The sequence below is a fragment of the Sus scrofa genome, chromosome 6 (genome assembly GCF_000003025.6).
Source record: "Sus scrofa isolate TJ Tabasco breed Duroc chromosome 6, Sscrofa11.1, whole genome shotgun sequence".
NCBI classification, from domain to species: domain Eukaryota; kingdom Metazoa; phylum Chordata; class Mammalia; order Artiodactyla; family Suidae; genus Sus; species Sus scrofa.
In genome coordinates, this window is record NC_010448.4 from 3,876,183 (window position 1) to 3,902,605 (window position 26,423).

At 54.8% G+C, this 26,423-nt stretch overlaps 1 protein-coding gene and 1 long non-coding RNA gene across 2 annotated transcripts in view; one reads left to right on the top strand and one right to left on the bottom strand.

Moving 5' to 3' along the window:
• Positions 5,533–26,423, bottom strand: part of CRISPLD2 (cysteine rich secretory protein LCCL domain containing 2) — a 62,878-nt gene continuing 41,987 nt past the window's right edge. Inside the window, exons 13-15 of the mRNA XM_021093723.1 lie at positions 23,989–24,064; positions 17,898–18,031; positions 5,533–7,794 (exon numbers count right to left, since the gene is read on the bottom strand). Coding sequence (XP_020949382.1) covers positions 7,740–7,794; positions 17,898–18,031; positions 23,989–24,064 — 265 coding nt within the window. The 3' untranslated portion in view covers positions 5,533–7,739. The remainder of the gene's footprint in view (positions 7,795–17,897; positions 18,032–23,988; positions 24,065–26,423) is intronic.
• On the top strand, positions 24,071–25,302 carry LOC110260897. Its single transcript, XR_002344465.1, has 2 exons — positions 24,071–24,686; positions 25,229–25,302. It is a non-coding gene; the product is annotated as an uncharacterized LOC110260897 (long non-coding RNA).

Sequence of the window (26,423 nt, forward strand, 5' to 3'; positions counted from 1 at the left end):
AGCACTGTGAGGTGAAAGGACCCTGGGCTGAGGAGGGCCCAGGCTCTAATGACTGGTGTTCTCAGAAGAGCAGAGGACCAGAGAAGCCCAAGCAGAAGGCCACGTGCAGCTGGGGCAGAGGTGGCAGGGATGTGGTCACCAGCCAAGGAATGCCAGGAGCCCCCAGAAGCTGGAAGAGGCGGGAAGGACCCTCCACTGGAATCTTCAGAGGGATTCCTTGGCTTCAGACTTCCAGCCTCCAGAACTGAGAGGGAATAAGTTCCTGCTGTTTAAGCTACTGGATTTGTGCTCATCTGTTCTGAGAAAGCCCACCTGTGGAAGCTCACAGCTGAGCTGCAACGTACCTACCCAGGGTCCTTCCCCATTTTTCCTCATAGGACCCCTTTAGGATCTGTGATGTGCTCAGGGAAAAATATGCATCGCTGCTAACGTCCTTGGGGCTAGGAATGGCTACGCGAACCACCGACCAACTAGGTGTCAGGGGGATTTACGGGCTGGGACTTCAGGGAGAGCTACGCTTCCATTGTTTTTCTGGCTACTCAGGGTTCTGCTTCCAGTGACAGCAGAGAAGCTACAATCAGACCCACCGTTATCTGCATGGCGACCCTAAACTCCAGGAAAAATATAAAGCACAACTCCCCAGTGGTGACTGAGAGCAGCAAGGGCAGCAGAAACTGCATGGGAGTCAACCTTTGGAGGGAGGGGACTGCACCGTATGAGTCTCTGGTGTTTTTCAGTGTTTTGCCTGAACACACCCCCGTTAGCATCACCTAGGGGTGGCTACAAGTCTAATCGGAGCCTGAAATCTTGAAGAGCCAGAGGATGCCACAGCTAGAAGGTGAGAAAGAACACTCCAGAAAAGAGAGAGCTGCAGAAGGGAAATGCCAAATTCCGGCTGACCTTGAACTGTGTCTGCACAGAGCAGCCTCCAAGCAGCCCAGCACAGGCCATCACAACCAGAGCAATTTTGGCTGCGGGCCAGCCACTGCAGGGAGTGGAGCTTGAGTTCAGACAAGTTAATTTCCTGCTCAAACAAAAGGTCACCATCTAGAACCTCCAGGATGCCTTATCGCAGTGTCCAAGCTATAATCGAAAATTGCTAGACATACAAAGAAATAAACAGAAATGTGTCCATACACAAAAGTCGAGGTTGGCAAAGAACGGCCCTTGGGCTGGACGTCTGCTTTTGAAAACGAAGTTTCGGGGAACACAGTCACGGCCAACCACCTACAGATGGCGGCATCCACACCACAATCACAAGGTCACGTCGTTGTGACAGAGATGCTATGTACCCACAACCCGAAAATATTTCCTGACTGGGTCCTTTAAGAGGAAGGCTGCCAACGCCTGTTCAAGGGAAAAGACAGTCAGTGGTGACTGGTCCAGACATAGGGGTCAGCTGATCTCTGGCTACACTGAGGTCACAAAGAAAAATATGTTCCAAATAAATGAAAAAAAATGAGAAATTTCACAGAGAATTAGAAAAATTAGGAAAAGAATCCACTAGGCATTCTAGAAGTAAAAATTCACATCTGGAATCAAGAGGGCAGAATCACCTGCCATGTGGCTTTGCCCTTCCCAACGTCTCTTCCTTCTCAGAATGTCCACGGCGGGTTGGAGGGGGCAGGCATCTCTCTTTCTTCTTCTTCTTCTTCTTTTTAAGGCTGCGCCTGTGGCATATGGAGGTTCCCAGGCTAGGGTTGAATTGGAGCTGCAGCCACCAGTCTACACCACAGCTCACGGCCACGCCAGATCCTCAACCCACTGAGCGAGGCCAGGGATCAAACCTGCCACCTCATGGTTCCGAGTCGGATTCGTTTCTGCTGCGCCACGACAGGAACCTCGAGGACTCACGCTGTGGGCTGAGGATGGCAGAGCAGGAAGTGGGAGGGAAGCCGGTGCCAGCGCCGTCCCAGGCACAGCGCCCGGGGCCCACTGCCTCCCGCGGCTGCGTCTCTAGTCTCTACTCCGTGCAGCCAGATATATTCCTCGCTGGCATTTTGACCCAGAAAATCTACTGGCATTTGGTTTTATTTGATGAATATGTTGAATTAGCAAGTCACGGACAGAACTGTGTGCTAACTGGACTGGGCAGCACACGGGCGCCTGTTGGCCCTGGCACGTAGAGGGCACGTGGCCTGGGTGGGTCCTTCCCCATCTTCCTGGGTGCGGCCGCGGGGCACTGGGATGGAGGAAACGTCTGTGGGGCCTCGGGCACGACGGATGGAAGGTGGTGAATTCAGGTGAGCTGCCGGCCGAGAGGCCAGCCCCTTCCTGTCCAGCGGGCACACAGGAGGCCTTCTGCCCGCTCGGAGCCAGGCCAGGCACTGTCAGAGGAATCAGGTCAGTGGTCTGTCTCCCTCCCTGGATCTTGGATGGAGGCCGCTACCCGTTCAGGTGGCCGAGATGAAAGGCTGAAGGGAATGTCACGAGGTTTGCAAAAGCTGGGCCTCCGGCACCAAATTTATTTATTTATTTTCAGGGTCTAAAAGGTTGTTTTTATTTTTTTCTAAGCGCCAGAGGGAGTCTAGGACAGCTTTTGGTTTGGAGTGATTCAATTGGAAGGAAAATGGACAAAACAAACAAACAAAAATCAACCCGACAACACCTAACGGTTTCAGGACCACCTACAGAGCGGGAGGGATTTTGCTTTTCCTTCTGAGCATGAAGTGGCCCTGGCTGGAGGAGCCAAGGTTCCATAGCTCGTGTCACCCCCTCGCTGGGCCCCCAGGGCCTTGGGGGCAGGAGCGGGGAGGGCAAGGCAGGTCTCTGCTGGGAGCCAGAACCAGGGGAGAGGCTTGAAAGTCCGTCTGGTCCGAGGATCTTCCAGATTCGCTTGTCTCCTAACCGGGATGAGGCGCTCACGCCCTTCTCCCAAGGGCATGTCCTCCTCGCAAAAGTCCCGCCAGTGTGAGTCTGAACATATTTGGTCAAAATCTGTCTTCTCCGCACTGCAGAGCCACGGAGCCATCACACGCGGCAGGTGCGTGTGCACAGCCAGGGCCGAGCACGGCTCAAGTTTGACCTCATTTCATCTGCACAGCCACCCCGTGGAGTGGACACCATTATTGCTGCCCTCTGATGGAGGAGGCCACGGATGCTCAGAGAGGTTCAGCAACGTGTCCCGTGCCACACAGCTAGTAAAGAGCTGATCTGGGATTCCATTTAGCCATAGCTGAGTCCAGCCTCTTTCTTTCTTTTACTTATTTATTTTTTTTGGCTGCTTCCAAGGCATGCAGAAGTTCCCAGGCCAGGGATTGAACCCAAGCCATAGCAGTGACAATGCCAGATTCCTAACCTGCTGAGCCGCCAAGGAACTCTGAGTCCTGGCTCTTAACCCTTACACCACACCGCCTCTCCGCGGTCTCTGATCTGCCTTTTTGCTTTAAACCTTTCTGTTCTATCACGATGGCTTGTGACAAGCCTAGGCACGGGCAGGTGACCCACTGCTGATGAAAGGGACTTAAAAACAAGCCCATGGGGTGATAGGGAGAAAGATTTCCTTCTCTGATAAGAGGGAGAACCCTGGAAGTCCCGCCCCTTCCTCCTGTCTCAGGCTCGGTGTGGGGACAGTCTGGGGTGTGGTAGCTGTCTGACCACAGAGGACAGGCGTGTCTGCGGGGAAGGGGACCAGGTGTCCTGACATCCCTGAGCCTTCGCCCTCCTGACTTCTGGCCAGAGACGGCCAAGGATTTTCAGAGGGATGACCGCCCCGAGGGCTGTAACTCCCATATCTTCTGAGTCACTGGGTCTGGGCTGGGCCTGAGAACCTGCCTTTCTGACAAGTCCTGAGCCATTAGATGGGCTTCGTTTATCTGCTGCCCCACAGCTTTGCCAAACCCGCGAGTGGCCCTTATTCCAGCACCTTTCAGCCGACAGCTCACCTGTCACCTGCACACTGCAGTGAAGTGGTTGTGACCAAGTCCCATTTCAGAGAGGAGCTGCCTGAGGCCCCAAGAGGCACACTGACTTGTCCAAGCTCCCTTGGTTGCTACGAGGTGGAGGCTAACCAGGGACTCCCAGGTCTCTGCTGCAGCTCAGATGGATTCTGCAAGCAGCAAGCACCACTCCCTCCCTGTCACTGCCGTCCCCCCCAGCAGGCAGTACAGCTTTTGTGTGTTGGAGGTTTGGGGACGAGGAGTTGGGGCCCGGGATGGTGGTATCCTGGGATCTTGGAAGAACGTCCCGGGGCAGGAAAAAGAGGTGCCACAGAATGCTGCAGACTCTGCAGGAGGAAGGCTGGAAGGGAGGCTCCCAGCACACAGGGCTGCAGTCCACAGGGTCGGGGGCTGGGGGCATTTCCATGCACTTGACAAGGCATTTGTCAGAAACCAGTGTTCCCTGCCATCAGGCATTATTATATTACATAAGCAATATATATGTATCTATTTTTTTGTCTTTTTAGGGCTACACCCGCTGCATATGGAGGTTCCCAGGCTAGGGGTCGATTCAGAGCTACAGCTGCTGGCCTACACCACAGCCCCAGCCACATGGAATCCGAGCCGCGTCTGCGACCTACACCACAGCGCACGGTGACGCCAGATCCTTCACCCACGGAGCGAGGCCAGGGATCGAACCTGAGTCCTCAGGGATCCTAATCAGATTTGTTTCCTCAGAGCACGATGGGAACTCCACTTATGTAGTGTGTTAAAATCAACATTGAAAAAGCCTTGAATATTCTTATTGAAAAGGCAATGACAAGCACCTGTCATCAATAGGAGGCCTGTGAAAGCCGAGGCAGAGCACACGGATGGAGGGACGGAAAGGGGCAGCCAGGCGCCCCGACATCGCTTGTGGGTGACGCCCGGAGCACTTGGGGACGCAGAGGGGCTGAGGCCTGGGAAGAAGGTGACCACTAAGGACTGAACTGGGCTCCCCCCTCCCCAAACTCACATGCGGAAGCCCTAAGGCCCGACGGAACTGCCTTTGGAGACGGAGCCCGTTACGGAGATAATTGAGGTGTCAGGCCCCAATCCTCCAGGGTCGGGTCCGAGTCCTCAAGGACCTGTGTCCTTGAGGAAGAGGCCAGGGTTCCTCAGAGAAGAGAACCTGGGGAGAAGGCAGCCGGCTGCAGGCCAAGGGCGAGGCCTCAGGAGAAACCAAGCCTGGGGCCCTTGACCGTGGAGCTCTGGCCTCCGGAGCCGGGAGGAATTAAACCTCTGTGCTCCAAGCCCCCAGTCTGCGGGACCTCGTCCCGGCGGCCCGAGCCGAGGGGGACAGCGAGGGATGAGGGCTGTCACACTCACCGCTCAGGCTGAGGTGGGGGCCCGTGTCGCCGGGAGCCCGTGAAGACGGCAGGTCTCAGACCTCGGCCCCGCGGGACCGGAACCGGCGGCTCGACAAGCCCCGCCCCCAGGTGAGCCGCCTGCTCGAGGGTCCGGGCAGGTGGAAACACCCTGACAGTCGGCTTCCCCATCCCTGGGGGGCTGGTGTCAAGGAAATGACGCAACAGCGAAGAGCCTGGGGGCGGGGCTGCCCAAGTGTGATTCCTCGCACATGGTTCGGCTGTGTCCACAAAAGATGGGAAACGTGTTAGAAATCAAACCGGTTTTATTGAGACAACAGCAACGTGGTCCCTGTGGATGCGAAGCACACACACACTTTACAACAAACTCTTGTACGTAGGAAGTAGTAAAATACATCATTTTTCATAGAAAAAAGCACACACGTAAGCTGCGGGCTGAGTGAGCCTACAGACGGGATGAAAAAACTCAGAACACGATGGGGCGAAATGAGAAGGAAACCAACACTTGGGGGGGGCAAGACCACGTGGGCCTGACGTGTCGTGTACATTAGAGGCGGTCCCTGACTTCAAGGGCTTATCATGTGCATCCCCGAAAGAAAAACGGTTCCAGTTTCACAATGTTTGTGAGGGTGAAAAAGGCAACGCGACCTGGTTCTGAGCGAGGGCCTGCGGCCCAGGACATGGGCCCGGGGAGTCTCCTTCAAAAGGACGGGGCCGACTGTCTTGGACGTTTCAGCTTCTCCCCCGAGACGGCCACTTGCAAAGCAAACCTACTGAAGTTCCCCCGGTCGGCCACTAATTCTAAAAACCCCACCTTGCAGTCTGGACGGGGCTGGTGACAGGCGACAGTCCATGGGCATAATACCAGCCTCCAGAAGCTTCCAAGGACTTAGATCCTTGGCGGGAGCTAGACACAACATCTGACGTTCTGACCAAATTCTTCCACACGGACGCTTGGAGTCGAACAGTCGGTGCCTGTGAATTACAACAAGCCCGCAACACACAGAGCAAAAACACAGGCCTGCGAGGTGCTGCCTGGTTGAGCTCAGAGTTTCCTTCTTTTACAAACTCCCTCAAAGGGGAAAGTGATTTTCCTTCGGTTTCTGCCCCAATGAGGGCTGAACTCAGACACCGCGGAGACTGAGCTCCCAGGCAGCGTGCCTCGTCCAGACCGTCTTAGTTTTTCGTCTTAACTTTCTGCTGGGGCTGTTTTGCCTTTGAAATGTTTTGATGGAGGGGGCCATCCAATTTGAAACCGGCCTTCACAAAAGTGATCCACTGGCCAGCCGGCTGGTGGAGGGAGGATTTTTTCGCCTTCTGCAAAGAAATGCAATTTACAAAAGGGTATTCTGTTTCACTGCGGGTTGTGGGTCTAGGCTCAGGAAGGCGCTTTCTACGGGGGTGGGAGCCAGGGAGCGCGGCGCGCCTCCGAGCCTCGGGAACGTCTGGCAAAAGACCTGTTCCACAAAAACAGGAAGAGAGAAGCCTTCTCGAGTGTTACCATCTTGTTGTTGTTACGCCGCAGGCTGGTTTCACAACCACAGGCTGCTCCTCTTCCCAGAGCTGCTAACCTCGGCGAGGAATGTCCTCAGGAATGAATCCATTCCTCCCGTTGCTCAGAAAATAGGTCACCCCATGGACGGGGAATCGGCAGGCTCAATTGCCATTTTTTTAAAGGCAGCCACACAACTGCCCTTCTTTGGCTGTTCTTAGACATCTCAGTGGAACGGACCACAGAGACGAGGAGTTGGGGGGAAAAAAAAGGGGGGGGGGGCTTCCAACAGAATTGCTTGCCAAGCAGAGAGCCTGGGAGGAGACGCATCAACTGGTGTCGGGTGTGAGCCACGTGGGGAGGGGCGAGGAAGGGTCCTGGTTCATCGGTCCCCAGTGAGACCGAAGGTCACGGCAGCACGCAGACGGCCACGTGGACAAAGGGAAGCCCCAGACAAGGTACATCTGTGGCCTTACGGCTGAACTCGAAATAAACCAGCACTGCTGTGAATAGAACCAGCCCGCCCGCAGCAGGAGGGCGGCAGGACGGGGGCCAGGGCAGAGCCCCTGGTCCCGGCCCATTTGTCTGACCAGCAAACATTAAACCCATTTTTCTCCACTGGTAGGGACGGACTGTGTGTTTTTTTTTAAATAGCTACCTTCGATTCTGTTCCCGGACCCCCCGAGCGCTCTCCATACCGCCCCGATGCCTCGTGGCCCGAGCTCCGAATCCTTTACTCTCTCCATCCACAAAGGCCACGAGGGGCAGAGGGCCTCCTGGGGAGACCCCAGGGCTCAGCAGGACGGTCACCGGCTGTCGGCCCAGGACCCCGAGGAGGCTGCTTGTTTCTCCACCGCGAGGAGCTGAGACCCCAGCACCGGATGCCGCTCGGAAGGCGTTTCCTGACCCTCCACACCCCAGCCCACCCCCCGTACAAAATAAAAATAAAAAGCGAAACCCCAAAGCCCTCCGAAGATGCCCCTTCTCCGCAGCGCCCCAAGTTCACTGCCTGACGGCAAAGATCCGGAAGGCCTTTCCGTCGCGAGGGGTCCTCAGGCTGAAAAGGAAGGGAGAGGGGGTACGTTACCGAGCGATCATCTGCAGGGAGGGGCCCGGCCGGGCGGGGGCGGGGAGTGCTGGGTGTCCCCAAGTCCCCGGGGTGGGGAGAACCACAGCCCAGAGACACTTCCCGAAGCTGCTGGGAGGGGAGCCCGCTCCAGCCAGGAGCCGCTGGCAACTCCCTTTCCCTCTGCAGACGGGCCTGGGTCTGGATGGAGGTCGGCGCTGCTGAGCTGCCTCTGTTAACGTGGAGTCTGCTGGGCCCCGTCTGTCTGCACTGAACCCAGGCTCCGGGACTTCTGCCTGGTTTTTGCTGCCACCTCTGAACCCAGCGAGTGGCCATCTGCTTGAGCAATTAATAGGGCGGCTTGAAACCTACACGGCACGGCCTGCCGTCGGGAACACGGGTGCGCCGATCCGGCTCAGCGTGTGTGAAGCGTGTTCTATACGCCTTGACCCGCCTTCCTTCGGAGGAGCCGTTAGGATCCCAGTGAGAAGTGAAGCGACTTCAGGCTCCCCCTGCCCTGTAAAAACCACCTTCTCAAGACAGAAGTTAAATCCTTTGGGTAACTGAAAACAGCCTTCTTGAGACAGAAGCTGCCGTGAAATGCACACTTGCAAAGCGTACAGTTCAGAGTTCCCGCTGTGGTGCAATGGGTTAGAAATCTGACTGCAGCAGCTCGGGGCACTACAGAGGTGCAGGTTTGCTCCCCAGCCCGGGGCACTGGGTAAAGGACCCAGCATTGCCACAGCTTCGGTGTAGGTTGCAGCCTCGGCCCAGATTCAGTTCCTGGCTGGGGAACTTCCATATGCCGAGGTGCAGCCATAAATGAATAAGGTATATGATTCAGTTTAGGAGGATGTGCCATCACCTGCACCATTCAGTTTTAGATCATTAGTCACCCCCAAAAGATCTTTTTTTTTTTTTTTGCTTTTTAGAGCCACACCCACAGCACATGGAGGTTCCCGAGCTAGGGGTCCAATCAGAGCTATAGCCGCTGGCCTACACCACAGCCACAGCAATGCTAGATCTGAGCCGCATCTGCAACCCACACCACAGCTCCTGACAACGCCAGATCCTTAACCCACTGAGCGTGACCAGGGATCGAACCTGCAACCTCATGGGTCCTAGTCAGATTCGTTTCTGCTGCGCCATGACGGGAAGGCCTATGCCCGTTTACAATCAGTGCCCCTGCCCCCAGGCCCGGAAAATTTCTGCTTCTAGGGATTTGCCTCTTTTGGACATTTCACCTACATGGAGCCCCACGACGTGTGGCTTCCTGTGACTGGCTCCTGTCATCAGCATGATGTTTTTGATGTCTGTCCACATAGCGTGACGTGTTATTACTAAGCAGTACTCCGTGAGAGAGACAGCCTACGCATCCCTTGTTCCTTCCTCAGATGACGGACAGAGTCCTGCCACTTTCGCCAGTTATAAACAATGCTGCTAGGAACATGTGGGTGCATGCTTTTGCGTGACAGTGTTTTCCATTCTTTTGCAGTATATACCTAAGAGTGGAATTACTGGCTTTGATGTTGCACGTACATTCAACGTTAAACAAACAACCAACCAACCACAAGAAAACCCTGCCAAACAGTCTTCCGAAGCAGCTGCACTGTTTTACGCTCCTGCCAGTGGTGCACGGGGGCCCCTGGGCTCTCCACAACCTTGTCAACATCTGTTTCTGTCTTACAGCTGCTGCAGTGGCCTCCTGTATAAAAAGCGGCTTCCTCATGCTTTTTATCCAACTGCATAGTACTCCACGGTACCAATCTATTTAGTTAACTGAGTCCTTACGGATGGTTATTTACGCTTCTCATCTTCTGCTTTTGGAAACGATGCTACAGCCAACGTGGTCCCCGGGGCTGTGTGCATCAGTGGGAGGGTACCTGGGAATAAGTCCCTGGGCGTGGAATTACGCGTCAAAGGACACGTGCATCTGTGACGTGGACCGCATGCCAGCCTGCTCTCTGGAAAGGTCGTCGATTCCAATTGACGACCCCCTCGACCGTGCACGAGGCCGCCTGCTCACCCCCGTCCTTGCCAGCACAGCCCCTTATGAAGCTTTCTGTTCTCAGCCAATCCAGACCAGGCGATGGCATGAAGACAGAGTTTCCGTTTGCATGTCACCCATCATGAATGACCTTGAGCACGAGAGGAACAGCCCAGAGTGATTTAGAACCACCCCTGCCTTTAGAGTCCCCCGCTGCCAGAGGGGCCCAGTTTGGAAACTGCCAGACGAGTCAGAGGGCCCTCACCCCCGTGGGCCCCCGCCCCCCGACGGCTTGGCCAGTTCCCTCAGGGAGCGGGAACTGAATTCCTAGTTGTTCCTCCCCCATCCCCACCCACCGCATGGCAGCTCCAGGCTTTTGGCTACCCTGGGATTGAACTTTTGAAACGTCTATCAGATGGGAGCCCCTGGCAAGACGGGCTGTGAAGGAAAAGCCAAGAGCCCAGACACAGCAGAATGTTCAGCCGAGGCAGCTTCGTGCCAGCTGCTCCCCACGGACCCGCGGAGGGAGAAGGCGGCCGCGTGGGGGCTGGGGTTACCACGGCTGCCCTGCTGGTTTCTCAGATGCTCCGATCCCAGGGCCCCTCAGGCCTCTGGGCTCCCAGGTTTCTCTGGATGCTCTGCCCAAATGAGTGGTCTGGGAGAACTACCCTGAGCCACGAGGCACTCAGCTATCCCAGCCGGGGGGCAAGCCTCGCTGCGGAAAACCACCAGGGCTGGCGTCTCTGACTTACTGCTGGAAACTCTATGGACGGGGCCATGGGTACCCCCATCCTTGGGCCTCAAACAACCTGGGGACAAGGGCCCAGTCAGGCTGTCAGGGACCATCCAGACCCTAAGTTTCTGGAGGACCCACCCACTCCCACCAAGCATCCCCGGGGAACCAGGGGCTGCCTGGAAGGCAGGAGCAGGCCCCGCCCACTGGGTGTGCTTTCTTGACGCCTCAGAAGGTGTGCATCTGGCTACCACCTCCTGCCAGGTGTGGTCCCACCCACTGCCTCAGGCAAAAAACTCTCCCAGCTTTCCTGGCTCCAAAAAAGCCTATTGTTCCTGTGTCAAACCTTTACTCCAGTTCTCCCAGGAAAGTTGACAGGTGTGTGATGTGTCATGAAAAGCAAGTGGGATCTGATAAATTATCCAATAACCTCCCTTTCGGAATCTTGCCCTCTGGCTCTCCTCTTAGGTTAGTGTGTAGCTCCCACGCATGTGCAAGGACATGTAAATTGGCGTGGCATTTCGGGACAATTTTCACAGAAGATGTTGCGCAGTTGTCTGAAGGGGTATTAAAAATCCTACAACCTAAGCCGACTCTTTTGGAAAAAATAAAAACCATTAAAAAAAAAAAAAAACCCACGAAGAGCGGAACTCGACCGTTCGACCGGTGTTTCTTATTATGTGTGGACCCCGGGTTGGGCGTCGGGGACGTGGACGAACAACCAGGAGGGGGTTCTTGCCTTCATGGAGCTCACAGTCTGGGGGTGGGAGAGAAACAGCTACATGTGCGTAAGAAGTCCCTTCAGAGAGCGCTGTGTTCCGGGAGGAAGAGCCACCTCTTCTTGGAGAGCAGCACAGGGTCAATCCATGGGCCCCAGGGGCGGCCGGAAAATTTTTAAAAGGTGCGTGTGCAGGTGCAGGCGTGGAACGCCCTCGGGGGCAGGGTTTAAACAGAAGCGGACACACCGCGCGTCACACGAGGCTGTTTAGCAGCTGTGCCTCCGCGAGCAAAGGGAAGTTACCTAAGAAAACCACCAAGAAAGCCCACGGGCTTGTGCAAAGATGTGCTTTACCGCGTGGTCTGTAACAGGAAAAGAAAAGACGGGAACAACCCGGACGCCAGGCAGCGAGGTAAAGAAACCACCGTCTCCCTGCACAGAGGACCTGCGTGGAGCCACAGAGGTGGCACCGTGGCGTATGGGACACTGGCAGAGCCGGGGAGGCTCATCACCTGCTGCTGAAGGCACAGAATGCACAGAACGACGCAGGCAGACAGATGCCCCCCCCCCCCTTTATAAAAACAAAACAAAAACCAAAATAGGAAATAAGCTGTTGTTGGGTAAAGAGGAAAAAACAAATCGGGAAGGAAATACACCAGAATGTTGACAGTGGCTGGTTCTGGCTGTGGGATTTTCTGTGATAGTAATTTCTAAAAATTAGTTTCACTAGTTCTTGACATTTCTCTAATCTTATAAAAAGCAGAGTTAAAAACGGAAGGAAGGGAGGGAGGGAAGGAGGGAAAACCAGCACAGAAGTCCCTGGAGAACTGAGGAAGAATCTGAGCTGCCCGGGCAGCTCCCGGGGTCCCCCTGGGCTGACCCAGCACAGGAGAACCCTTGATCTGCTTGAGGAGCTGTCACCGGCTCCGGGAAACAGTCAAGTGCTGCCGCCTTGGGCAGAGTCACCGCCGCAGCCCCATCAGTGAGTCCGGGCTCCCAGGCCGCAGCTGCGCCCTGCACACTCACGGCCGCACACAGACGCTGCCTCCATGCTTTCCAGAACCTCCCCCGGCCATGCCTCAGCGCCCCCTCGGGATCTCTCGGCTGCTTCCCACTCCCCGAAAGGGAACCACGGCTCTGAGAGGGGCTGTGACTCGCCCCCAGCGGACCACCTGCTCCAGGCGCGGCGAGGATGGGCCTGCAGGTCTGTCGATGCTCCGGGGCCGTTATCCTTAGTGGACAGGCTGTGGCCACGCCACCCCTGAGGACCACACTGGCCAACCCCGCATCGCAGAGCGGGGTGGTCAGAGGCTGGGAGCCCCTCGGGAGGCAGGAGGCTGAAGGGCCATGAGGAGCTGCGACCTAGAGCCGAACCCCTGCCCGTGAGCATCGCTCCGAGAGGAAGTGACCACCGGGTCTGGCGTCACGTGACACAGACTGGATTAAGGAGAGAGGAGGGCCGGCGATGCCAGGGGCTGGGTCGCCGTCTTGGCAGGGAGGGAGGAGTTGTCCACCAGCTGGCCGCTGACCCCACAGGGTCATGGAACCCAGCGACAAAAGGACGGCAGAAGAGGAATACGTGATTGCGCCTCCGACTTTTAAACGTGCACTGTCCTTTTTATTATTAAGAAATATCATTTATATGTATACATGTACATATTTGTATTTATATGTATACATGTCTGTTGCGTGTGTGTGTGTGTTCTGGCCACGCCCGCAGTATGTAGAAGTTCTGCGCGCAGGGATTGAACTCATGCCATAGCAGTGACAATGCCGGGTCCTTAACCCACTGAGCCACCAGGGAACTCCTATATATTTTTTTTTTTTTAAATAAAAATTCTACCTCTCGTCTCCCAGAGTCTTGCCCTCTACTGATCTTTCAGGAAAATTCAAGAGTCAGAAAGACATAGTTTCAGACCTTATCTGTGGACCTTGGGTTAAGCCATTTCTCTGAGCCTCAGTTCCCCCATCTGTAAAACAGGGTTCACAGAAGCACCCCCTCCTCGGGGACGCCGAAGAAGTGAAGGAGCTTATCCAGGGAACCATGTGGTCAGTGCTGCGGGTTTGGCAGGAGCTCACAGCCAGGAGCTGTGGACACCCACTGTTACCCCACTAGGTCTAAACCTCATTCTCCCGCCAGAAAAACGAGAACGCGCCTGGCATGCAGTGGGCACCCGCACGGCGATGAAGATGAACTAATTATCCACACGAGAGCCCAGCCGCCAACGAATTGTAAAAGCTCCTCATTGCATATCATGAAATACAAGACATTTTTTAGGGAATAAATTTGAGAGTGGTGTGTATAATACGATTTCCATTTTCATTTTTATGTGCATTGCCCAGAGGGGAAAAAAGGCCTGGAAATGCTATAAAGAAGCAATTAACAGAGGCTAATAGGATGCCAGCAGCAACCCTTCTCTTCCTAATCCCTAGACATATTATGTAAATAATAAGTGTGTATTTCTTTTCTAACAAATATCTTTAAAGTTACAAGTGTATCTTAGTGCAAGTTTCACCCAGACCCCTCTGGGCAGGGCCTGTGCCCCAAGCTCAGCTGCTTGTCTGTGGTAAGGAGTCGTACGTGCTGGTTACATGTCTGGGTGCTGGAGCAGGTAGCCTGAGTTCAGGTCCCAGCCCTGCCAGGTCTGGCTGGGTGACCTTGGGCACGTCGCTTAACCTCTTTGTGCCTCCCTTTCCTTGCTGACAAAATGAGAACTGTGGTCCCCGTCTCATGGGGCTGTTGGGAAGGTCAGATGAGCTGATGTGTGCACTGATCTTAGAGCCCCGGGGACTGGGGCGGGGGGTGGGGAGACAGCAGAGGAGACCAGCCCAGCCCTGACCAGCTGGCTTCGGGGAGAGGACAAATTCATTCCATCTGGAAATAACAGCTCAATGGTTTCTGCTTCTCAGAGTGTCTGGATGTGTCCAGAGATTTTTCCACACCCAACCCTTGAGACTCCCAGAGCTCCCAGGAGCTGGTGAGTGCCTGGAGTGCAGCTCACCCAAACAGAGACACGCTCTGGGCACAAACACCCACTGGGTCCCCCAGCCCTTACGAGAAAAGAAGAAGGCGAGTTTAGCATCAGTAATTTTTCCCTTCATAAATATTGAAATGATAATGTTTTTGATATACTGTATCAAATAAAACAGACTCTAAAACTTCCCTTCTATTTCTTTTCACTGTGGCTACGAGAACTTGAGACTGTCCCACATGTGGCTCACAGTAGGGCGTCCTGGCCATGACGCAGGAGACGGAGGTCTCTGAGGACAAGGATGTTTGTCCCCTGCCCCCCGCTGTGGCCCTGGCCCCGAAGACGGTGCCCGGTACACAGGAGTGGCCCCATAAATGCTAGCTGGGTGAGTCTACTATTTGCGTGAAATTCCATCCACACATGTACCATCTACTTCTGTAAAAAGCTTATGTTTGTTCAAACCAAGTGCCCAAGAATGGTACCTGTCACTATTTGGGATATTTCCCAATCTCATTGTGAAACGTGTCTTCAAAAAGGGTCCTGGTCCAAGCAAAACTCCTGAACCGATTCTCATTCCCATGTCCAGCTTCCTCTCGAGAATATTCGGACAAACCCCGACCCCGACGTCGAAAGCTCTTCCGGACCCCTTTTCCCTCCTTTGCTTTATGGGCACGTGTGCGAGAGAGAGAGAAGGTGCCTGTCTGCTTACACTGCTCCAATTATCTTTCGAAACTTTCAGGAAATCCTCTTCTAGACAAAGACAATTGCTAAACCACAGCCACTTCAAAGCAAAACCAACCTGTGGCTCGTGACGTGAGAATTCTGTTCAGCGGGTTTTGTTTGTTTGGTTGGTTGGTTGAAGGATTCTCTAAATTTAGAGCACAGCTTGCTATGAACAGGTTGCTATGTGTCCACGTCTCCCTGGGGACCGCTGTGACCACTCTAGGGGACAGAGCACCCTCTGGACCCAGGCTGGGTTCCCATGGTTCCTAGTGGGAACGGGCTGTGGGCAAATTTCCCAGCCCTGGTCTTCATGCAGAGGGGCGCTGAGGTCCCATTTAAACAAGGGCAGGAGGGGGCTTGGCCTGGCCCGGGGCATCCAGAAGTCTCTGCAGGAGCCACATCATGGAGGCACCTGTGCACAGTGCGATGGGGCCTGCGTGATGCACTCAGCTCCCAGCTCCTCCCTCCCCAGCAGCAATGCCTGTGCCCTTCTATTGCCACACTTTCTGCGCTGTCTGTCCTCCAGCTGGAGGAAGCCCTGCCAGGGCAGAGACGGGGCTGTGTGTCCCCTGCTGGGTTCCAGCTTCTGGGACATCACAAGGGCTCCCCAAGTGTATGAGCCTGATGGGTGAGCCATGTGGAAAGGACAAAAGGACAACTCCTGAAGGATGCTTTCTTCCTGTCCTGCGAGATAAGCCACAGGCCACTGACCCTCCAGGAAAAGAGCAGAGCGTCTGGGTCTGCAGCGGGCCTCGGAGGTCACGTCAGTGCAGCGAGGGCTGGCACATCCATCCCACACCTATGACGGGGGCTGGGGGAGCGCTGTACACACAGTGGCTCATTCAGTCCTCCCAGCAGCCCTGACCAAGGACGGATCGGGGCGCGGGAAGGCTGTCTGTCTGAGGTCACCCAGGTGGCAAGCAGTGTGGCGGGGTCCCAATCGCCATTGGACCTCGCATGCCCCCCTGGTCAGGCCTCTTTCCTCTGCACGTGCAGGGCAGACTCTACCATCTTGGTGCCCGTGGACCCCACACGGGTCCCGGCCCCTGTGAACACGTCACAAATAACTGACCCCTCATCACAACGGATCAGAATCATGGGCAGCACTGCCTGCGTGTGCTGGGACGTGGTCACCCTTGCCACACCCTCACAGTAGTGGCTGTCACCCTCCAGTGGGGGTCAGGCTCCCCGCCCCACCCCAAGGACAGATCCATACAGACTGCCTGGCCTGCTCCCCAAGTGTCTGGGGTGGGCTGGAGAATTCGCTTTTCTACCAAGTTCGTGGTTGATTCAGATGCTGCTGCTCTGGGAGCCTATTTGCAGACCCATCATTTTGCCACCAGCCCCAGGAGTGGGTGATATCATTCTCCCTCTGAAGGGGAGGAAACTGAGGCACAGAAAGGTTGGAAAACTCACCCAAACATGCTCACAGATTCCCACTCGAGGGACTCGGGGGCAGGGGGGCGGGGGGAGGTGGGAAGAGCTCGAGGAGGAAGGGAAGCCAAGACTCCACTCACTCACACCTTTCCGGAAGGTGCAGTGAGCACCAGCCACTTGGGGCCTGGGAGAGGCTGCCTAGAAGATGCAGCAGGCTTTCCGGACCCGCGGGCTCGGCGGCCACGAGCTCAGCATCCGCGCCGCCACAGGTTGGCTGGACCCACAGCTGTGGCGTCCGTGGCTGCGGAGCGCCCACTGTACTTTGCTGCTGCATGTACAGGACTGAGCATCTGTGGACCTGGGATCCTCGGGGGCCGGGGGCAGGGCGGGGGGTGTTCTAAGAACCAAGGCCCCGCAGATACTGAGGGGCCTGCACTTAACTATGCCAGCACATTGCCCGCGAGAGAACTACAGGGGGGAGGGGGCTTGACCCTGGGAAAGAAGGCGCTCTAGGGCACCCCCTCTCCGCCTGCTGCTCTCCCCAGACACCCCCCTGTGCCCCAGCCGTGGCGTGGGGTGGGGTGGGGGCCGCTGGGGTCTTCTCAAGGACCAGAGCGGCAGAGAGGACAAAGGCCACCCTACTAGCCTCTCATCAGGACGGTTTTTCACTGCAAGGGGCACAGGGGGCTCCGCTGATGGGGGTCCTGGGATTTCGTTCCACCTGCGCCAGCAAAATTCCACCGAATCAGCGGCTTCAGTTCCCTCCCATTAATCACTGGAATTTCCCTTCATTAAGCTTTCCCCAAACAGAGGCTGCAGACTCTGAAGAAGAAAACGCACAAGCTGTTACCTCCAGCTGTTCGTGTCTGCACAGCCCCCCTGGATTCCGTGTCACTTGATTCTGTGGGGTCCTCCCGTGCGGCGCCATCCTGAGGCTCAGAGCAGCCCGGGAGGACGGGAGGGTGGGCGCCGGGGCAGAGCTCCATGGAGCCCGGGAAGGGGGGCTTCAGGAGGCCTGGCACATGCTGTTGGTTTGGTTTGGGCCGTGAGCACAGCCTGTGTGAGAGGCAGAGACCACGGGCACACCGAGGCCACAGGGCAGAAGTCAGAGCCTCAGGAGATCTGGTGGCTCAGGGCCACGTGCTGGCCGGAAGCGGAACCCGGGTCAGCGGGACTCCGCTCTTACTTATGCAGCGAAACGCAACCATATTTTGCCAGGGCTACATAAAGCCAGTGTGTAACTGATCGCACTGCTTTGTGGGGGGCAGGGGGTGCACGTGCACACACAGAAAAAGGACCAGAGGGACACACAGCAAACAGCCCAGTAATGCCCCCGGGTGAGAGGTTCTGGATGGTGGTTCTCCTTTGGCCTTAGCTGATGTTTCTAAGCTGTCGACACCAAAACATGCACCAGTCAGAGAAGGTTCTTATTGTGAAAAAAGAAAGGAAGAGAAAAGAAAAGGCAAGGCCTGTCCTGAGTGTCCGGGTAAGAATGGCCGCGATGGCTTCAAACGGCACCGTCTCCGGCCCTCCCCCAGTGCCCCCACTGGCCTCGGGCGTCGAGGGGCAGAGGACGTGGCCTACCTTTCAGACTGGACCCCGTTCCTGAGCGAGCCCACGTAAGTCTTCTTTTTGTCCACAGGCATCACATCCACGTAGCCCCCGCTGTCATTCTTGATGACTCCCGCGTGCACAGCTGTCTTACAGATGCTTGAGGTCTGGAAGCACAGGAAGAGCTGGGATCAAGGTCAAGGTCAGGTGCTGAGGGGATGCCAGATGGGGTCAGCGGTGACTTGGTCTCCTGGTTGGTGGGGCGCTGACCACATCAGCCTCTAGGAGGTAACCACGGCTACCTTGATTTCTCGCTGGCCTCTTCAGGGAGACCTGGCCTCATCTATCCATTCATTCGTTTGTCCAATTTTTCAACAGATATTTTCTGAGCACCTACTATGTGCCGGGCACTGTATGAGATACAGGAGGGTTCAGCAGAGAACAAAATACAGACCCTACCTTAGTGGAGTCAAGGGAGACAGACAAACAAATACACAAATAAGGAAGCCAGGCTGCGAAGAAAACAAAACCAGATCATGAAATAACAATGACTGGTGGACGGGACCCTTTTAGAACAGTTCATAGGCTTTAGATGGCTCTCGGCGTGACATCTGAGCTCAGATCATAGTCGCAAAAAAGGAGCCCCCCACAGCCATGGTGCCAAGCATCCCCGGCAGAGGGAGCAGCCTGTGCAAAGGCCCTGGGGTGGGAGTGAATGTGTCCTGTCTGAGGGATAGAAAGAGGGACCAGTGTGGCTGGAATAGAGTGAGTCAGGCAGAATGTGGCAGGAGCTGGGGAGAGGTGAGCAGGGACCAATGACGTGGGGCTGTGAGGGCTGCAGGGGAAGCTTGGGTTCATTCCAGGGGCAAAGGGAGCTGACAGACTTCAAGCAAGAGTAGGACGTGCTGTTTTCTAAAGTAATCAAATAGTCCAGTTCCTGGGTAATCAAGTCATCAAGTTAAACTGGGGTCTTAACTTATCCAACAGAAAAATGGTCCTCAGATTGGGTTGCCTGAGAGTAATTAATCCACATTTCTCAAAGTGGGGGAAACTCATTCAGGGGTGGGGTGGCTGGTGCTTGCTTCACCCTGACCTACGGACTCATGATCCACCCAGATGAGGGCCAGGTGCTTCTGATGCCCACTCAAGGTTGATAACCAGGTAGGTAACACCCTCCTGCCTCCTCCATGGCCCTTTCATCGGGTCTGGGCTAGGATCTGACACTGGCCTTGGCCCTGAGTCTCAGCCCTCCCTGCAGTTCACAGCCACCTGCAGCATCTTTACTTGGTGAGGATGTCTGCATTCCCTTGCCTTCCCCACCCCGCCAGATTCAGCTGCTCTGGGGTGAAGCCCGAGACTGAGTTATTTTAAACACTTGTTGGGCGATTGTCAGGAGCAGGCAGGGCTGCAGACATGGGGTGAGCTAGTCCATTTGTGAGGTTAACAGCGTCCTTCATGGTAAGCAGAGCTAACATTGACTCTGAGCTTATTAAATACCAGGGCCTGGGCTGCCTTTTGCTCGTCATCTCACTTAATCTTCAAACGCGATGGGTGACTCCTGTTATTCCCATTTTACAGGCCAGAAGGCATGGGCTCAACGAGGTTCAGTAGCATTGCCAAGACTCTACAGACAGTTAGTAGTTAATAGTAGAGATTCCAAATGAGATGTGGCTGCGTGCAAAGCCTCTGACGCTGTGATCGGCAGAAGAGTGGCCCCTGAAGAGGCCCACATCCTAATCCCTGGAACCTGTGGATATGTGACCTGACACGGCACAAAGACTTTGCAGAGAAGACTAAGTTCAGGACCTGGAGACGGGAGAGGCTCCTCAGAGCGTATGGTCGCTCTGCAGGAGGGCGGGTCTGGGCTCTGCTGTCTGTCAATGTCACCCCTCTGCTTGGCACCGGACCCAGAGGTCACCTGTGACGTGACTAAGGCCCCAGCCTCTGGTTAACTTTGTGAAGAAAGCAAGACAGCAAGGAGGACAGATCCCGCATGATTCTACTTGCAGGAGGCACAAAAGTAGTCAAATTTACAAAAACAGAAAGTAGACTTGTGGTTCCCAGGGGCTGGCAGAGGGCCGGGGGACGGGGAGCTGCTGCTCCCTGAGCACTGGGCTTAGATTTGCAAGATGAAAAACAGGAGGTCTTGAGCCCCACACCGTAAGTCCACCCAGCACTACCGTGCCGCGCCGTGCCGCACACTTAGAGGTGACTGAGAGTGCACACTCCCTGCTACGTGTGTTACAGAGCGAGCGTGCACAGCTGCATCCAAGCCCACGGGACAATGCCTCCCAGAGGGAACCCTCAAGAGGGGTCGGCACAGCCTCTGTCCCCAGCACAACCCTCCGAGTCCCTCTGTCTGTACCACCGTCCTCAGCCCGGCTGGGTCTGGGAGGTGTATCTTGAGTGGCCCTGTGAATGGGACACGCAGCTGATGGAGCAGGTTCCTGGCACCAGACAAGAGGGGACGGGTTCAGGAGGCTCTCTGAGAATCCCGACTCGAAATATCAACCAAGCAGACGCCCAGCACTGCTCAGAAACGGCAACATTCCTTCTCTGGGGAGCTGAAGGGAGCTAAAGGACCCTTCGACCCCCAGGTCACTCCAGACAAGGCGCTGGTTTTGCAGAAGAAGAAAAAGTTGCCTCACCGCAGAAGCCCCCGCCCCGGCCACTCCCTGGGAAGTCAACACAGCTGTTAAAAGGTGGGGAGTCTCCGAGCAGACGGGCTCCCTCCTGCTAAAGGTGGGAGAACTGGATTTCCCGGCTTCCACCACGGTTCCAAGGGTTTCATGTGCTGGACACAGCAACCGCCCAGTAACCGGCCAGGTATGATTATTATTACTGTTGTTAATATTATTATCCCCTCTTAACAGAGGTTAGATGACCTCCCCCAGTCCCTGGGCTGCCACCCAGAGCCGGGAGCTGCACACTGCTCCGCATGGGACAAGAGCAGCCTCTGAGGAGCTGTTGGGAAGGTGAGGCAGGATAAAGGGCTTGATGCCGGCGCGCCCCCCGAAACCGTTCCCGCAACGCTGGAGACCACAGAACGGCAGGACTCTGCGGAAGGCACATATCTACGGACGCAGAGTTAGTTCTAAAGTAGAGTCTCCTTCAAAGACAAGATGAAGGACTTTTGCATCGACTGTGTTATTCTAGAAACAGCTGCACTGTGTCCTCAGGAAAGCCCCTCTGATATCACTAAGACGATAATTACTGCCTATGCCTGTCCCTGCCCACTAACCCTGTTACCTTCCTCGAGCCCATTAGTAATAATCTCATCACCTTCCTTAATAAAAGCCGTGTGGGCTAAAGCCTGAGCGCCTTTGTTCTGGGGAACAGAGTGCCTCCTGGTCCCCCACTTTCTGGATGTGAGAGTCTTGTGTGTTCTGTTCTAGCTCTTCCAGGATCCCCTGTTTCCCTGCAGCGCTGGACGCGGCGGAGACACGTCCGTTAATAAGCCAAACGCCACCACAACCCTCACTCTTGCCATCACCACGATCAAAAACTCTCAAGGGACTCTGTCTCTCGCCCAGTGGTCCTTAAAGGGTGGTCCCAGGCCAGGAGCATCGGCCCACCCAGGAACTTATTGGAAACACAGGCTCTCTGGCGCTACCCCGGACCCACGGCGTCAGAAACACTGGGGACGGCAGCCAGAACTCTGTTTGAACAAGCTCTCTGGGGATTCTGATGTGTGCACGAGGGTGAGAATTTATCCAGCCACCGCGGGAGGCAGGGCAGGTAAGAAAACCGAGGTTCAGAGCAGGGCAAGGCTTGTCCACCTCCCACGACGGGTAAATGTCACAGCCGGGGCTTCAGTTTGCATCTTCTGACCCACTTAGTTCACAGGTTACACCCTGGTGCTTCTCCTGCCTGCAGCTCACCACAAAGTGTGCGATCTGCCAAGCAATGCACTCTGGGTGAACAGACAGGAACTGCAGGCACTATGAGGCCCTTCGAAGGTCTGGAGACAACTCTCCAAAAATAAATCTCTTAGCTAAACAGACATTTTCCAAAAGGCAGCATCATTTCCCAGAATACAGACTGACCTAGAAACCAAGGCCAGAAAAGAACTTCTGAAATGGAGGTAGTTCTCCTTCTCGCTCCCTTCCGTCCTCTCATTTTCTGAAGAGCTGTTTGAAGCCCTGACTACCGTATTTCTGTTTAGCCCTTCGACGCACACGAAATGAACAATTATCGTGTGCCAGGCCCTGACCTGAGCATGGTGCTTCCAAAAGCTTTAAACCCTCGTGAACAAGTTAGCTGGAGACTGTATGCAGGCTTCCACCAACGCGCCTGTTCACACCTGTGTGTTTCTGCGTGCAGGCACACTCAAGCAGGCAGAGCAGAGGCGGGAAAGAAGAGAGCCTCCGGCAAGACACACCCTCATCTGCGTCTCCCCTTTGCCCTGTACTAGCTCTGGGATTTGGGTAGGCTATTCTGAGACCTCACTTGCCTTCTCTGTAAGATGGACATAACAACACTTAGAGTTTTTTAGGAACCTAAAACATAGCAAAAGGTAGTCTTATATTATTATTAAAATTTCATCAAGTTATCCTTGCATTTCTAACCTTTTTTTTTTGGGGGGGGAGCTTTATGTGTTTAGCTGCTCTGTTGTTTGGAGCATACAGATTTAATTTTCATATCTTCATAAAGTGTCCCTTTCGTGCTACAGGAAAATGAATTCTGTATTTAACTTTAAATTCCACTTTATCCCATAGCATTCTTGCCACTCCTGCTCTATTTGTTTCTTTGTATTTCACTAGAATCACTTTGTTCATCCCTTCTTATTTAAAGCAACTGAAAATCAAGTACACTGTCCTGGAGTTCCCGTCGTGGCTCAGTGGTTAACGAACCCAACTAGGAACCATGAGGTTGCGGGTTTGATCCCTGGCCTCACTCAGTGAGTTAAGGATTCGGCATTGCCGTGAGCTGTGGTGTAGGTCGTAGATGCAGCTCGGATCCCACATGGCTGTGGCTGTGGTGTAGGCCAGCAGCTACAACTCCAATTCGACCCCTAGCCTGGGAACCTCTGTAGGCTGAGGGTGCAGCCCTAAAAAGCCAAAAAAAAAAAAAAAAAAAAAAAAAGTACTCTGTCCTTTAGTAGCAGATTTGGGTGCGAATATTTAGTATAACAATTGATTTATGTTATCCTGCTCTTTCACTAAAATTTTAGAACTCAATTTTGGCTCAACAGCTTTCAAGGAGAAAAAAATACTCATTAAAAGCAAAAGCAAAAAAGATGGGGAGAGGGAGTTGCTTTGACTTTGAAGAACTCAGTGACCTCACATTTCCAAGAACCCAGAATACATGACGGCAGATGGGGGCAAAGGTGAGGGGGTGGGGGAGCCACAAACATGCAGATGAGGAAAGGGTGAGTAAAGTCTTCCATGGGGATCTGCTGACTTCATCATGAACTCTTAGACCTAGGATGTTCCCTCGACTAGAAAATCCTAGCTCTGGCTCCTTCCACGGGGAGGCAAACGATTTGTCAAGGAGATCAAACAGCCTGCTGGGCAGAGCGGGGACCACATTCCCATGCTCTGGGTCACCAGGGCCCTAACCCCTGGGCCACTGCCCGCAGCAGCCTACGTTCTGTAGGGTTCACCGAAGAAAACCAGGCTGAAGCTTCCTCGCTAAAGCCAGGGGGGAAATGCAAGAACAGAATCCAGAATCACAAGAGCGCTTCTCAACAGGGACTAAGTGAAGGTAGTTCGCAGTTTCTCCTGCGTGCTGTTAGCTCTGTGTGTACAGAGCCCGAAAGCAATGCAGTGAGTCGGGTGGACCAACAGCTCTACAGGCGAGACGAGGGCCAGAAGGGTTATCACATATCTGAGGAAAGGACCTGTGTGGCGCATAGACGTCTTCACATGGAGCAAGTGTCAGCGGGGATGCGGGACTCAGTGCCCTAAACCCCGCGGTGGTGTGTGTGCGATGCGGCAGGTGCAGCCGCGTCTGCTCGCAGCAGCACAGGGAGACGGGAGCATGAATATCTCTGTCCACGGGTGACTAGGGCCCCGGGAGCCGAAACGAGCGGTCTCCACGTAGCCAGAGGCACGGGGATGGGACCTAGGATCCCCGCGTCCAGACCTTGGAACCTGGTTTCTGCAAAGGCCAGAATACTCACGTCGGCATAGATGTTGCTTCCAAACACGGGGGCCCAGTAGGACGGCTCATCTTTGCAGTAAGCTGGACAACGGACCCTGGAAGACAAGAAGCAGGGAGGGGCTGGTTCTAATCAGGGGACAACAGAACTTGTTGAGAAAAGCAGCTGGCCTGCTTTATTTCCCTGTCAGGATGAACGGCGACCCACTATCATACGGTTCACTCGCTAAGGAAGAAATACACGCTCCCATCCCAGGAGAAATGAGCACACTTCCGCCTCTCCTTCAAGTGCACTGGGAAGTTTAAATCCTCACGTGAGAAGACGGGGCGGGGGGGTCTAAGAGGGGGGCGAGGCTCCAGGGGTGCTCCTCCCATCTGGGGTGCTGGCCAGCTCACCGCTGGGCAGTTGCGGGGACTGCCATCTACAGACTTTTAGAGGCCACCTCCCGGCCTGGGGCGGAAAGGGTGGAGGGCCCTGACCTCGGTGACTCCCGGAATATTCCAGGGAGGGGGCGCTGATGACTGGGGCAGGAGGGCCAGCTCCCAGCCCTGTGGGTCACCTCGTCCCTGCCACCGGGCCTGCGGGGAGCACCTCACACTGGAAGGAGTGAGAGCTTCCCCCAAGAAGAGAGCTCTGCCTTTGCGGGGTGTAACAGTACCTCCCGGCTGGAGCCCAGGGACCCAGACACCTGCATGGTGGCCCGGAGCCCCGAGGCAGCGGTAGGAAGGGGGGAGGGCCGGCGGGGGGGGGGGGGCAGAGCCGCAGGGCCCGGGGGTGGGCAGCGGGCAGGGACGGCAAAGGGAAAGGGGGTGTGTCTGAGAGTTAAAAAAAAAAAAAGAATGTGGGGAAGAACGTTCTTTTGTCCTGCTGGAACGGCAGACCAGAAACACATTTCGGAGACCAGCCGTATGTCACGTTTTCCTTCTAGAAATTTTTCCTTCTACGTCGTCGCTTCAATATTTGGGAAAATCTACCAAAGGGTTGTTTGCCAGTCTTGAAGGGCAGTGTGAGCCAGGGAGAAAGCCCGGGGGAGGCGGGTTACAAAGGGGAGGAGCCGCCGTCCAGGCCCCTCCCCCCGGCATCCCGCCCCTCCCCCCTCAGCATCCCGCCCTGGGCTCTTCCGGCTCACACCTCGGGAGTGGCCAACCTGTTAGTTTAGTTTTGCTCTGTTAAAGTTTGTTGGAGTGTGGTTGCCGCATTGGTTTAAGGTTTACAGGAACATGAATCAGCAATGCATGTGTCCATTCTTTTTCCCACACAGCTTATAACAGACCATGGAGGAGGCCGCCCCGGGCTCTACACCAGGTCCGTGTTAATCTACTGTTAGTTTTAAGGTCAGTCTTTCCCTTGGCTAACCCATGGGTCTGTAGGCCCAGTATATGACAAGACCCAGCTTTTGAGAGGCTCTAATAAGTGCTCCGCAGGCACCCCTTCTTTTGCTAGGAAGCGCTGTCCTCCAAAAGTCAGCAAAGGGCTGAGCAGGTGCGTAGGAACCCACGTGAGCCCTAGTCCTTAGACAAAGCGCCATATGTATGCAGGAGAGAACGGCCCTGGGCCACACGACAGAATAAACAACCCCCGATTCAACCAACAACACAGGTGAATCGCAGAGCACCATGCAGGGTGAAAGGAGCCAGACCCAGACGGCTCTAGAAAAGGCACAATTGCAGGGACAGGAAGTAGCTCCGTGGTGAGCGGGGATACTCGGGGGAGTTGGGGGCGGGGAGGGACGGGACTACAGGGGAACTTGCGGGGTGAGGAAAACATTCCCTAGCTGGAATGGATAAAGAAGATATGGTACGCATGCACAGTGGAATACTACTTGGCCATAAAAAAGGATGAAGGATTGCCATTTGCAGCAACATGGATGGATCTAGAGATTAACATACTAACTGAAGTAAATCAGACAGAAAGGCAAGTATCATGTGATATCACTTATACATAAAATTTAAAAAATGACACAAATGAGCTTATCTATGGCACAGAAACAGACTCACAGACATAGAGAACAGACTGGTAGTTGCCAAGGGGGATGGGGTGTGGGGGAAAGATGGATTGGGGGTTTGGGATTATTAGATGCAAACTATTAATATATAATAAACAACAAGGTCCTACAGTAGAGCACAGGGAACTATATTCAATATCCTGTGATAAACCATCATGGAAAAGAATATATATACACACACACACTCAAGTTGTATACTTATGGTGGGTGGATTTTACTGTGTGTAAATCACACCTCAAAAAGGCTGGGTTTTAAAGACCTAGTTCTCAAGTCACCAGAGAAAATATCACGGATCAAGCACAGGAATCAGCTGATTTCAGGGGGACAGGTGGCATCTTGCTTCCAGAGTCCTGCACTGTTCTAAGACGCTAAGGATGACAGGCCCCGAGGTCTGCCCAGGGGTCTGGGAAGAGCTTGGTGGCAAAGGAGGTCACGTCTGCAAGTCCAGTGG